This window comes from Stenella coeruleoalba (genome assembly GCF_951394435.1).
Source record: "Stenella coeruleoalba genome assembly, chromosome: 15".
In the NCBI taxonomy this organism is placed as follows: domain Eukaryota; kingdom Metazoa; phylum Chordata; class Mammalia; order Artiodactyla; family Delphinidae; genus Stenella; species Stenella coeruleoalba.
Genome location: NC_137161.1, coordinates 64,004,986 through 64,019,789, shown reverse-complemented (window position 1 = coordinate 64,019,789; position 14,804 = coordinate 64,004,986). Strand labels below are relative to the sequence as shown.

The 14,804-nt window shown below is 50.8% G+C and overlaps 1 protein-coding gene across 5 annotated transcripts in view; it reads right to left on the bottom strand.

Moving 5' to 3' along the window:
- The window catches only part of XYLT1 (xylosyltransferase 1), a 492,695-nt gene that overhangs the window by 126,738 nt on the left and 351,153 nt on the right, over nucleotides 1-14,804 (bottom strand). For all 5 annotated transcript variants that reach the window (XM_079945329.1, XM_079945332.1, XM_079945331.1 and 2 more), the window contains one exon: nucleotides 8,363-8,873. In XM_079945329.1, the coding sequence (XP_079801455.1) occupies nucleotides 8,363-8,873 (511 nt within the window). The remainder of the gene's footprint in view (nucleotides 1-8,362; nucleotides 8,874-14,804) is intronic.

Sequence of the window (14,804 nt, the reverse complement as noted above, 5' to 3'; positions counted from 1 at the left end):
GTTGCCCGGGTGAGGCCGGGGAGGGCGCTAATCCCGCTCTTTCAGGGCTGGTGTTTTCATCTTCTTTCCGGGCCTAAACCTTTCAGCTCTGCCTTCTAGGCATGGCAGTTAGGGAACAAACACACCCTGATGACAACTTTCAGAGTGAAGGGCAGAGCCTGCAGCTGGCAGGCCATTCCGGGAGGAGGAAGGTGGGAGGGAGGTGGGGGGGGCATTTATGATATTTCCCATAACTGCATATTTCTCTTTCTAAAAAGCCATGTGGGCAACAGCTGGCTTTTTTTTACGATTCCCAAATGGGGAGGGGGTCAAATACCACGGTGCTTTAGCAGGAGAAGGCCACGTGGGATTGGCCTGTGGAGACCCACCTTCCGATGGGGGGCCTTGGGGGACTGTTGGCCACACGACCTGGCACACAGCAGAGCTCAATAAATGTTTGCTCAAGGGTCAGGCTTGAGTCGTCTTTGTGCCCCAAAGGAACCCCTCAGCCCAGAACACCAACAGTTGGTCACCCCCATCCAGTCCATCGGCCAATCCTAGCAGCTTTTTCCTACTACCCTATCCTCTCACTGGGGCCGCGGCAAGAACCTCTCCACAATTTCCCTGTTTCTACTCCTTCCTTAAAGCTAAATCACGTGAGAAGCAGGACTGGTGGATCGTACAGTAGTTCTGTTTTTCATTTTCTCAGGACCCTCCAAACTGTTCTCCACAGTTCCTGCACCATTTTGCATTCCCACCAACAATGTACAAGGATTCCAATTTCTCTGCCTCCTCACCAACACTTGTTGTCTTTTGTGTGGGGTGATACCTCACTGGGTATTTATCGAAAAGAAGGGAAATCAGCATCTCAAAGAGATACTATATTAGCACACCCACATTCACTGCAGCATAGCCAAGACGTGGAAACAACCTCAAGGTCCACTGAGGAATGAAGGGACTAAAAAATTCGGACTTACAATGCAGTATTATTCAGCTTTAAAAAACGAAGGACTCCTGCAATGTGTAACAACATGGACGAGCCTGGAGGACATCATGCTGAGTGAAATAAGCCAGACACAGAAGGACAAATACTGAACGATTCTACTTAGACGAGGAATATAAAACAGTCAAACTCATAGAAGCAAAGAGCGGAATGGTGGTTGCCAGAGGCTGGGGGGATGGGGAATGGGGTTCCATGGGTATAAGGTTTCAGCTGAGCAAGATGAATAAGTTCTAGCGATCTGCTGTACGACCCTGTGCCTGTAACCAGCAATACACCATTGTGCGCTTGAAAATCTGTTCAGAGAGTGGATCTTACGTTAAGTGTTCTTATCCAAATAAGATAAGGGCTTCCCTGGTGGCGCAGTGGCTGAGAGTCCGCCTGCCGATGCAGGGGACACGGGTTCGTGCCCCAGTCCGGGAAGATCCCACATACCGCGGAGCGGCTGGGCCTGTGAGCCATGGCCACTGAGCCTGCGCGTCCGGAGCCTGTGCTCCACAACGGGAGAGGTCACAAGAGTGAGAGGCCCGCGTACCACAAAAAAACCAAAAAAACCAAAACAAAAACAAAATAAGATAAAAAAATGTTAAAGTAGCATAAAATTAAAAAAAAAATTCAAAATCAGATAATGTTAAAACTCTTCAGTTCCTCCAATGGCTCCCATCTCTTTGACATCAGTATCCGAACCCCCTGCGGTGGCCTGGCCATTACCTCTGGCCTCTGACCCTTCACCCTTCTGCTCCCCTCACTGCTCCCTCTGCTTCAGCCATACTGACCTCCTGGCTGCCTCTGGAACAAGCCAGGCTGTTTGCTAGGACTGTTTCCTCTTCCCGGTGACACTGCCGCCGCGGCTCCTCAGAGGGGCCTTCTGGCCACCTACCTAAAACGTCCACCTCCCCTGTCCTGTCGCCTGCTGTGCTTGTCTACGAGCTCTCGTCACACCAGACGGTGGACTGTAGGTCTACTGGGTCACCGGTCCCCTCTGGCCTCTCCCATTAGGGCAGAAGTGCTACCAAGGTGGGGCCTCAGGCTGCACGCCTCCCAGAGTCACCATCCAGCTTGTGGCAACAGACATGGTGCTCTGAGCTGTGTAGGGCAGAGGCCCTGCGGGGACGAGGCGTCCTGTGCTTTTGTTCACTGTTACGTCCCCAGATACTAGAATAAGAGCTGGCAAAGGGCAGCTCACCACTGCCTGTTTTGGTATGGCCTGCGAGCTAAGAGCACTTTTTACATTTTTAAATAACTGAAAAAAAATCAAATGGATGACCTTTCATGACACATGAACATCATGTGAAATTCACATTCTGATGCCCAGAATCAAGTCTTATTGGAACACAGCCATGCTGGTCGTTTATGTATCGCCTGTGGGTGTTTTCATGCAGAGTTGAGTGGTTGTGACAGAGACCCTGCAGCCTGCAAGGCCTCATACTGTATTTACTATCTGCCCCTTCGCAGAACACGTTTGGAGAGTGCTGGCCTGGGACGTCCAATGGCACCTAGTGGGCGACCAATGAATGGGGTCTGCTGATTTTTTCTGGACTGACCGTGGTCAGGGTCCTACCCATCCCTCAGAAGCCCAAGGAGGGCCTTTGGCATGAGGTTACTCCGACCCCGATGAACTGTTACTGGAAACCTCCTTTTCACTGGGGTTTGACGAGAGAAAGCCGAGAAGGAGTCCTCTGCAAACCTGGCCTTCGGGCACGTCGGCCCCATTGGCTTCGCTGAGCCGCAGGAAGATCATCTGGCTTCATCACGGCCACCCCGGTGGCGCGGTGTCTCTGAGTTGTCCACGGCTGTTCCCTCATTGTCTCATCCTGAGCGATACAGCAAAGACCCGGGAGAAAGCAGTGTTCCTGCCCCGACAGATGGGGAATCTGAGGCGACAGTCTCCCCTCAGCCACCTCCATCCGGAAGCCATCTGTCCAGAGTCTCTGGCTTCCTGCAAAGACTGATGGGTAAAGACGGGTTGCTGCGTCCAAGGACGGTTGCCTTTTCATCAGAAACCTCCTCCGGTCCGTCCTCACTCCTAATACTGGAGCCACTGCCCCTGCCACGTGCACGTGCTTGCAAACCTGCAGCCGGTCAGCTGACTGAAAAGGGAGAGCCCCTGCTCATCACTCATCGGAGGACCACAAGCCCACTCAGCGGCTCGGGCCCGGAGCCCCCGCTACGGTGGCCCCCAACCCCGCTCTCAGTGACTGCTTTCCGTGGAACCTCTCCGTTTTCCTCTCTCATTCTTCACCTGGACACCTGGGCTGCAGTCACTCCACTGGCTTTACCTGGCACAGCAAAGAGTGAGGAGGTGTCAGAGGCACCCTGGTAACCGGTGGGGCCTCTCTTGAGATGTTGTTTTTTTTTTCTCTTGAGGCATTTTAACTCAAGATGAAAGGAGGCTGGTGGCCTATGAGGGCTGTTGGAGAGAGCATCTTGACTTTTAATTGTTCCCAATATAATGAGGCATTGCCTGCTTAGAATGCCTCCTACAGGTCAAATGGTCTTTATTGGGAAAGCTACCTCTGCCCCTCACCAGGGTTGGTGTGTCCTCTGTGGCCGGGGCTCCCCGCGGAAGGTGTGGTCCAGGAAGGCTTCTCTGAGGAAGAGGCATTTAGGCTGAGGTCTGGAGAGGGAAGAGCTGGGGTGGAGTTTGCAGTGGGAGCAACAATGCAGGGGGCTGGGACGAGCAGGAGGGAGTGGCTGAGGCACGCGGGGCCTTGTCTGAAGACCAGAGCGAGACATCTAGGGCTGGGCAAGGGGTGGTCACCCTACAGGCGGGCCTTCCACTCTTCTCAACGCCACCACCACTGCCTTGCTACAGCCGACAGCCAAACACATTCGCCGTACCCTACCCCCCTCTGCACCAGGGGTTTCATATTCACGGCCCCATGTCAGCCAACAACCCTATGAGGATAGGGTACGAGTATCTGTGTCCATTTTACAGATGAGGAAGCTGAGGCACTAGGAAGTCAGGGTCACACCACTAGCAAAGACAGAACCAGGATTCAAAACCCAGTGTCAGCAGATCTTCTGATGGAAAAGCTTCTTCCAGCCCAGGCCACCCTGGGCCTTCCATCCAACATGGTTTCATTTCCATGAAACTCTGGGAGGTCCGGTTGGAGTGCCTGGAGGCTCTTGGGTGATTCTGGAGCCTAAGGAAGGGACAGGAGGCCTAGGCAACTGTGGGAGGTAAGGGGGGCCACCGGGGGCTGGGCCACCTGGGTGGGGAACGTGGGCGGGGGTGGGGTCTGGTGGCTTGGCGGCTGCAGTGAGCACGGGGGGCTCTGGGAGGAAAGAGGGGCGCTGCGGGATTAGAAACAACCTGCTCGGAGGCCAGGCTTGGGGGCCGATGGGGTAGAGGACCCCGCCTGACCTCACCGCATCTCACTCCTGGGGGCTGTGAGTGGATGGTCCGCAGATCTGCGTTTTCCTCCTGAAAACATGTCACCATTCCAACTGCTTCCTCCCAGAGGCTGGCAGTGAAGCAGATGAGTCACAGGGGCAAGGTATCCGTGCAGAGCACACCAATCCGGGGGTTCTAGACTCTTCCTTTTCCCTGAAGGTGCTGGGCTGCGGGGACTGGAGGCATGGGGATCGGAGGAGGAGCCCTTCAACAAGCCAACATTTCACATCGATCCCCTCGTAACTTTTCAGACTTCAAGCCATGAGGAATTGTGTCCTTAGGGATATTCAACTTCCGGCATCCTGTCAGCTGAAGTCTGGGTGACGCTGAGTTCGGCAAAATGACAAACAGTGCGTACATCTGCGTGCGGACGTGTAAGTGTATGTGTCTGTCTGTTTACATACATACCTACTTCCCCTCCCCTCCCCTCCCCACTTGGCTTCCTCACTGCCCTCAGAGCTGGAGCTCAAATCCCTCCTGAGCGGAGGGAAATCCGGCTGTCATGGTTTCCAGAAAGGGAACGCGATCTCCGTATGGGGTGTAATTACATCTTAGCTTTCTGCAGAAGAATAGTTTACGGTTTAAATGCTATTAATTGTAAGCTGTTTTGTTCCACGGGAAGTTGTTCGTTGATAACTACCCAATTAGGGTTATTTTGCAATTAGTCTATTCACAGAGAATTTATTGCAAAAGGGGAAGGCTGTGGTGCAGTAAATGAAGGCACTGCCCGGGCTGGTGTGCCAAGGCTCAGACGCCCATCTTATTACCCAGCTCCCAGCTCCCTGGAGGGTGTGCCACTTTGGCGGACGCAGCAGAGGCCACAGGGAATCCCCCAGGCTGCACAGCCATGCTGGAGGTGTCTCAGCGGGACCAAGACAGGCCACATCAGCCCGCTCGCTCCCCCATCAACACCCACCCTTCTCCTTGCAACTGTACTGATGGCGGAGAGAGACAGCCTGCGGGCTCAGGACATCCCCGAGCTCGGACCGTTTAGGCTAAAGTGAAACCTTCTGCCTCCTGAAGAGGGAAAGGCTCTCGGGAGGACTCAGCCTCTGTATTCCTGAGATATGATACCAGCCCTGCCATCTACTAGCCATGCACCTGTGACCAAGGACTAAACCTCGTTGAGCCCCCATTTCATCATCCATTAAACGGATTGATAAGAGACCGACCTCATAGGGCTGGTGTGAGGATACAGTGGGATGGGCGGCACAGTGCTGGAGGTATTACTACACAGAACTGGTACCTTGCAGGGGTCAGCACACTATGGCCCATGGGCCACATCCCACCCACAGCCTGTTTTTGTAAATTGAGTTTTATTGGAATAACGAAGTGCATTTGCGTATCTATCGTCCTGGCTGTTTCTGAGATATAATGGCAGAGTTGAGGAGTTGCGACAGAGACTGCACAGCCTACAAAGTCTTAAATATTTACTCTGGCCCTTTACAGAAAAAGCGTGTTGACCCTTGGTACACAGCGAGGACCCACTGTCATTCTCATGGAAAGACATTCAGCTCAGGCCTCTGCCGGGCCATGCACTAGCTAAGAAAAAGATTTTGGAAACATCTCCACTTATTTATTCTGCCACAATCTGCCAAGTCGTGTCAAGAGTATGACGGGGACCCCGGGACTGCTTAGACAAGGTTTAGAATGCAAGAGAGAAGCAAACCTTTTCTTTTTAGACCTTTCTATTGAAAAGAGAGTATAGTACAGATACATGTTTCCAACAGAAGACTTAAAAAATACAGATGAACTTGAGTAATGAGTTGAAGCTGTCCCCACTGCACCCCAGCCAGAGGGCCACGTGGAGGGCTTGCCGCGGACACTTCCAAGCCTCTTTACACGCTTACCCACGTGGCCATCCCCCACCTGAGCCACACCCTCCGTTCTGTGACCAGCGGTCAACAGAGAAGCATGTGTGAGAGATGAGGAGGCCTGAATTTTAGCCCAAGTTCAGCCTCTAACTGATTAGGTGACCTTGTTGGTTAAGTCTCCTCTCCTCTGTGGACCTCGTTTCTTACCTGTCCAGTGGAGAGACGGAATTAGGATTTCTCTAGGGGTGATCTAGTCCCCTTTTCCTTGGGAGCCATTCTTACCATGCACATCCTTCTCTCGAGAGAGATGGGGGATTGAGGAAGCACTAGGCATCTTCCTGCCTGCCAATGTTGGGGGAACTGAGAGCCCCCTGCCCCCACCCTGCCTCTTGGTCCAGCTCTGTTGCCACCTTTCCTGATGCTCTGACCTTCTGTCTCGACAAAGAGGTGGACCCAGCCGCTGGGACCATGGACCCATTCCTCTTCCACACGTGGACCCTGTCCCTGCCCCATGCAGGTCTTTCCACGTGTCCTCCCCCAACCCCTGCCCTCAGGACCTCTGGAGAGAGAAGGTCGGGGACCTTCTCTCTCCACTTGAGAGTGAACTAAAGCATTTGGTGGTCTCTGAATTTAGAAGCAACAAGGAGGTATTTTGAACGCTTGACCATTTAGTGAGGGATAGCGGGGTACCCCTTGCACTGATTATGGCCAATGAGAATGAGGGGTGACCAAGAGCAAATTGGGAAATGGGCCGCAAGGGAAGACCAAGTGGGAAGACCCTTCGAGCATTTAACGCAGGGCACTCCCTGGACAGATAAGGAAGACGGAACCAGCGAGCGGAAAGGGCTTTTCCTATCAGTTCATGGCTGAACTCAACTAGAACACAATCTCTCCATTTCAAATGCATCCCTCCCTGCCTGTTCCCAATGACACTGGCTCTTTCTTTGTAGAAAGTGTCTTTTGGATGCAGTTCGCCCTCTGCATGGAGAAAACCACTGGACGAACTAATTCACAAACTATTTGGGACGTAACGTCTTCTGCAAGGAAAAATAAAATCTACTGGCTTACAATGAGCTTATGTGGGGATGAGGGTACATGGGTGAAACCGTAGTGACCACCACGAGTTAACTGTAGCCAGATGATGGGAACATGAAGGTTCTCCCTACTCTGAGGTGGGTTTGAAATTTTCTGCCATAACATATTTCTTTTTTTTAAGAAGGGATCTTGACAAAATATGACCTAACCCAGGATGGCAATATCTCTGTCTCAGGATGTCTCTACCTGCAGGCTTGTAAGGCCACTTCCAAGCCACGTGACCTTAGGGAAGTTGTTTTACGTCTCTCACGTGTAAAAAAGTTATGCTGACGATGACGGTGCTAGCCTCACTGGGCTGTGGGTGAGATGAGCTGATTGAATGCAAAGTGCCCGTGCTGTGCCCGGGACACAGTGAGCACTTGGTAATTGTTATTACCCCCCTTTCCCACGCGCTGGAAAAGGTGAAACCTGCCAGCAAGGACTACGTGTCAGAGGCGTGAGGTGAGATGCAGAGATGCACGGTGATGCCTCACCTGTGCAAAACTGTCCCCCCCCCAGTTTCTGAGGACCCTCCCCTGTGCTTGTGAACGCCGCTGTTACAGCTCTGACTCGCACTGCATCGCAGCAAGAGGTCTGATTTATCACTGGTCATCAGCACAGAAAATAGGGCCCAGCACAGGGCAGGAGGGAGGGAGGGAGACAGAAGACGGGAAGGAGGGAGAAAATAAGGAAGGAAGGAATGTTAGGTGGAGGAAAATGGGAAGGATGTTTTCCAGAGCCTCCAAGGTCAATGCAACCAACTAGAAACCTTTCAAATCCTATTCAATTACAGTAACATTGGTGTCAATTTTAATCCCAATATTCTGCTGAGACAGAAAACAAACCATATCAATACCATTGCCTCCTACGACTTCCACATTAGCCCCGACTGCACTGTATTTTATCCTTGGCCACCAAAGCGACAGGTTAAAGCTGTAACAAAAGGTAATTTGATTTTGCGAAACTTTTCTCACACGAGACTTCTGAATTCAGGGAGGCCCAAAACAAAAGATCTCCTGTCTTCATCTGGGGTTTGAAAACTAGGGCGGTTATTCTGAGAAGGTCTGAGAATGTGAGCAGAACGGGGCCGGGACTTACCTTCGAGGGGGCAGAACCGAGTGACCTTCTCGGGCATCAGCAGCCCAAGCTTGTGGCGGCAGTAGGTCTCCCCGATCTCCTGGCGGCAGTGCTTGGACTTGGAGCGGGACAGGGCGGAGATGGCCTCTTTACCCGAGATGTCACACTTGAGGGGCCGGTCAGACTTGATCTCGGGGGAGCTGCCCCCACTCTTCCGGGCGTGGGGCTGTCTGGGGGCATCCTTCCCTCGGCTGCCGTTGACCGGGGCTCTCGCACCAGGAGGCAGCACCTCGTTGGCGCCTTTTCCTGGGGACAGATGCCCCTGCCCCTTCTCCTCCTGCCCCAGCTTCCTCTTCAGAAGCTCCTTCTGTCCTCTCGGGGGCTTCTTCGTCAACTCGGGCTGGTGCTTTTGCTTTTGAGTCCTGGGTGCGAAGTTGCTGTTGTCCACGTTCTCAAAATCCTTGGGTACAGAGTTCTCATTGTTGCTGTCTGTTCGCACTTTCTCTTTTGGCCGGTGAGAGAAGTAGCCATCCTGGAGAAGACAGGAAGGAAACACAGAAGAGAAACTTGACTTTGCCATCACTCTAAGCAGGCCCTGGAGGGTGGGGCACGTAGGTTTGGAAGTCTGGGCCCTGGTTCCACGCCCTGCCTTTGCTACGAGCTTAATGTTAGACTTCATGTTAGGTTTTTCTTTTTGAACCTCAGTTTCCCAACCTGGAAATAGAAGATGTTCCAACTAGAAAATAAAGCTTTTGCAAGCTCTAACGTGCTATGACTATGATCCTCAATGCTTGTTATTAACCACACCCCCTTTTCATATAAGTCTCCTTGGTTGTCTCTGCTACTGGAATCTGGACAGTTTGTTCCAAGCTTCCTGTTTAAATTCTAGCAGCAAGCACTGTGATGGTTTACTTAATGGCTAGAAATGCCATAATAAAGCTCTAAGGGGAGAAAATATTGGTAGGATAGTACATAATTTACATTGCCTTTAGGACATGCTCGTAGATCTATGCCCGTAAGAGAAATCAGACCGTGCCACAGTGAATTCTGAGGGGGAGGCATCACCGGCTATCTTGAGGGGAATATGCCCTTTATAGGACAATCCTATGCAAGGATCCTACAGTGAGCCCCAGGGGGATGAAAACTTGTGACAGTCTTATGTTTGAGCTTTGACTCTTGATGTCTGTACCTACAGCAGAACTGATTAAGTCACGGGGTGGGGGGGCAGGGTGTCAAGAGAAAGGCCAAGAATCATTCTGGAGAAAATGAGTCTTTCTGGGAAGGCGGGCACCCCAAACTCAGCTTCTCCATGGGTAGGTGGGCCCTGGCCATTTTGACCTTGGATCAAATGCACTGGTCAACTACCATCCTGCATCACTTCCAAAACACATTGCTTCTGCTTAGAGCCCATTATCAAGGCCTTAACCTGAAAGAGAATCCACTGTCCCAAAGCTAGTCAGAGGGGACACAGAGGCCACAGAGAACGCTAATTGACTCCATAAATCTACACCCATTGCTCTAGAAACACACTGGCAATGAGTAGCAATTCTGAGGGCAGACATCCTCGTTCGTTTTCCTAAATGTGCCAATTAAAGGTTCTCAAGGAAGAGGGTGGTGGAGAGCAGTGGAGGTAGTGCTGGTGCCCAGGATCGGCTGACGTGCAGCTGACACTGAGCGTGGCTCCTCCTTCAGCAGGTCTGCAAACTACTGCCCTCCCCGAACCAAATCCTGCCCGCCATTTGTTTCTGTAAATAAAGTTTTATTGAAACACAGCCACGCCTGTTCATTTATGGACTGTCTATGGCTGCTTTCCTGCTACAACAGCAGAGGTGAGCGGTTGCCATGGAGACTGGTCTGCAAAGCTTAAAGTATTTCTAGCTGGCCCTTTAAGAAAAAGTGTGCAGACCCCAGCTCTCCAAGAACTGTGAGTTTAGAAGGTTCCCCCGGGCTTGGTTTGACTGCCCTTGTCTCCAATGTCCCCATTTGGCCCAGCAACGTGTCTGCCCTCTTCTTGCCTTTGTCCCATCTCCCCTAGCATCAAGCACCAATTTCAAGAGGCCGTAAGAATGAAGACTACACTAAGATACCTCGTGGCCATTCTGTAAGTTGATGTTACTTTTATTCTCATTTTGCAGGTACCGGGCATCAGTGACTTATCCAAGGTAACTCAGCTGGTTGGTGGTGAAGCTGGGATTCAAGCCAGATAGACTGCAGACCCCATGCCCTAGGCTACCAGCTCCACCAGCCACTTCCAGGAAGCCGCAGAGCCCTTCTGATCCCCATCACTCTGTCCCCTTAAGCACTGTAGCCTGGCTCCCTTCCCATCCACTCCCACCCAGCTAAATGGATCTGGGATAGGCATGTCATCTCCAAATAGCCGTGTCAAGGCTGGTCAGTGGCCATTAGGTGGCAGGGAGTCACAGAGAGGGAGAGGACAGTAAGGAGGGGCTACGAAGCAACAGGAGCTTGAGGTGGCAGGAGCTGAGAGGCAATGGGTAGGAAGAAGGAAACAAGGAGAGGCCGAGGGAGAGTGGAGTCTGTGACGGGTCCTGGAGTGGCTACTGGTCATACACAGGAGCTGCTATTACATGCTGGTCTGTGAAGGGGAACTTCTGGTTCTGACACCCGTTTCCAGTCTTTCTTACCTCTCCACGTATCTTGCAAGAAATCCCCCTCAGTGAGGGGCCATTCCTCTGTTCTTATAAACAAACCACACTGATATTCCTCTTTTCCCTTCTTTCTGTCCAGAGGCCCTTGAAGAATCCCAAGCAGCCTCTCAGATGCACTTTCTGAGCACTCGCTGTCAGCAGGCACCATATGCAAACGACACACAGGTATTACTTACTGGATACCAATAGTCGTCCCATAAGGGGTACCCTCCTCACTATTTTACAGAAAGAGGCGTCAGGCTTGTTGCTTTAACACTCTCAGGCACGGGCACGTATCAAGTGCCAGGCACTGTGCCAAGCCCTTCCATGTTTAACCTTCAGAAGTAACTTTCAAGACAGGTATTACCATTCCCCCATCTTACAAAAGAGGGACAAGGCGGACTTGGGGATGTTCAGTGATTTGCCCGACATCATTTAGGGGAGGCTGTGAACACGTACCCGTTTAATTCTAGAACTTGCTATGGTTTCATGCCTCTTCTGTTTGGCTGAGAGGTCAAGGGAGGAGCATTTAGCTCCCCCCTCTCTGTGGGGGAATGGATGGGGTATCTCTCTCTTTGCTCATATTAGCCTAGGTTGGGATGGAGCTGGATTGGGGGGGGGATGGTATTCAATAAAGCCCTTGACAAATATTCCAGTTCTCTTCCTTCTAGGCACATGATACAATTGTACTTCCCATCCCCTGCAAATGAGGCACAGCCAATCAACCTGCCGTGGCCAAGACCAGTGACTCGGGCCAGGGCACAGTTTGCCATGTCCCTCCTTCCCCCATAGCATCCAGCCACACTCCTGATGGTGAAGGCCCTGCATTCCTGAGTGAGGCCAGGGTGGAGGATAGACTCCACCAACCCTCCATGGGCAGAATAAACCTCTGCTGCTGTCACGGAGGTGTGGGGATCTTTGTTACCGCAGCAGAGTCTAGCTCATCCTGATTAATACAGGAGCCAACCTGATCTGCTTTCTTCCTCTTAGCTGCCCTCAGATACAGGAGCCAGTTTATTATCATTTTTTGCCTCTAATGGTAGGAAAATCAGTTCGATTACTCCTGCTGCCTGAGAATAAGAATTTAAATTCTGTCCCTACGCCCGTTTTCTAGAAGTTAACAAGAAGGCAGAGAGTTGAGCAGAAAGGCCTCTGCCCTCATAGCCATCTGCATCCTCTCTCAGCAAACACATCCTCAGTACTGTTCCTGGGTTGTTCTCTTTCCTCATCATGAACTGATGATCACCAGTTTGTCCCCCAAGCAGAAAACCTCCATAAAACCACTAATTTCAAAAGCTCACGTTCTCTACCACCTTCTGGCAGAAGTTCTCCAAGCAACACCAGTCGCAGGAAGCACTGCAATCAACGAAGCTAATGTGGCCATCAGAGAACGGCTGGCTCCTCTGGTTAATTTGTGATATCAGGACCAGGCGCCACCATCAATTCTAACAGGACTCCTGATTAATAAGCGTCGTCTACTTAGAGACACCCCCGCGATGGGGATGGTGAGCTCACGGTGGCCCCTTGGCCTTCCGCCTGGCCCCAGGTGCTACTCAGCTGCCAATCAAAAGATTCCAGTGTAAGAGAAAAGGGCAATATTTTGTCTTCTGGAATGAAGAGCTCACAGATATTCGATAGCTTCCAGAAAAGCCACTGAGCCATAGTCGGTGAGAACCAGGCATCACTCAGAGGCCTGGGATGATCTGTCACGCTGAGTCAGGGTTGCTTCCTACAATAGCTGATGAGTTCTCCTACACCTTCCCTCCACAGTTTTCTTTCTTTGCTTGTACATTTTATTTTATCGTGGCAAGAACACGTAACATGAGCTCTACCCTCTTAACAAACGTTTTAAGTGCACAATACAGTATTGCTACCTACAGACACAAGGTAGTACAGCATGTCTCTAAAATGTATTCATCCTGCGTAAGTGAGACTTTATGCCTGTTGATTAGCAATTCCTCATTTCCCCTCCCCCAACCCCTGGCAACCACCATTCTACTCTCCGAATTTCTGAGTTTGGCTATTTTAGATTCTCATGTAAGTGGATCAAGCAGCGTTTGTCTTTGTCTGTCTGGCTTATTTCACTCAGCATCACACCCTCCGGGTTCATCCATGGCATCACATACGGCAGGATTTCCTTCTTTTTCAAGACTGAATAATATTCCATTGTACGTGTATGTCACATTTTCTTTATCCATCCATCCCTCGATGGGCATGAGATATCACCTTACCTTCCCTCTAACTCTTCACCTGCTCGCCAAGAGGCAAACGGGTCTCAGCTTTTCTCTTCTTCCCCTGGAGAATCAAGATCCAGACATCCAAACCCAGGCTCCCTTCCCTGTAAAAACCAATCTTGGGAGGTTTCCAGGCAAATACACGCGAGATGACTATCATATCCTCAGCACCCATGTCCCCTCATACTCTGGCCCTTCACACACCTTGTGTCTCTAATCCTCTCGAATGCCCAGTGAAGCAACAGCATGAGTCCTAATGAAGGGGAGGAAAGTAAGGCACAGGGAGGTTAAATAACCTGACCAAGGAATGAATGTGATGCTAGAAATGACAGGATTCAAATTCTGCATGCCTCAGTTTCCTCATCTGGAAAATGGGGGTGTGAAAATAATACTTATGTCATGGGTATTTGGTGAGGATGAATGTATGTCAAAACGTCCAGAATGTGACCACCACACCCAAAGCAGGAGAAACAATGAGCAAAGAAGTTTCCCTACTAATCAACACTGGGCCTCCACCACCTCACCCCTGATGGTCTCCACCTGGAGGACAGATCAGTTAGTATTTCTTCATTACGATCGCTAGCTGTGTCCCCTTTATTCTTAAGCAACCCAACACTCTCACCTTGGGTTATTTATGCAAATGCAACCCTTCGACTTATTTTATTTTAATGTACTTATTGCAATGATTGCACATTCAAATGTTTGCATGCGAGCTCCAAAACTCTAATTGCTCTGCTGTTGCCTTACCCCTAAGCTGTTGCTAGAATCCATTTTTATTCTGGAGAAATAATTAAATGCAATAATGTCCTCTATTCCCACGCAACCTTGGGCATGTTTAGAGTCAATTTCAATCAGGTAGAAATATGCCAAGCACAAGATGGCTTCGAGAGGCAGGTTACAGGACCCAGGCTGCTGTTTCAGAGACGCCTGGGTCTGCTCTGTCCTTCCTGGTTCTCTAACGTTCAGACTTCAGGATGGATCTCTCCTCACTTGATCAATTGAATCGGCCCAACCTCCTCCCCTGTACCCAGGTCCTGTTTCCGAGGGGTGGAGGTGGGCTGCTGTGTTTTCAAACTCTCCACTCATTGATAAACCTTTGCTCTTATTTTTGTGTAGAAAGAACACCGAACAAGAAAGGAGGAGACCTGGGTACTTGTCTTGCTTTAGCGACCATCAGATTTTCTCATCTGTAAAATGACAGGTCCTGTGTGTGTGCTGCTGAACATTCTCTGAATTAACCGTTAATCGATACAATCGATGAACAAAGCTCTGCCATTTCAGATCATTGAGAAATAACTGATGGATTTTAAGAGACCAGGGACTGAGGGATAGATGGACGCTCCTAAGTGCATCGTCTTCTCCCCCTGCCTCATCCTGTGATCATTTTCTCCAGCAGCTCTTTGATCTGGGACCGACCATTTCATCTCCCTGCACCCTGACGTCCTCATCCATCCCAGGGGCTGAGGCTGGCATCTAACTCCCTGGAACTGAGAGAACAGATGAAGCACAGGACACAGTGATTGACACGTGCAAGGTGCTTACGAAACATGCATCTATTAGAAAATATGCATACAGTGCTGG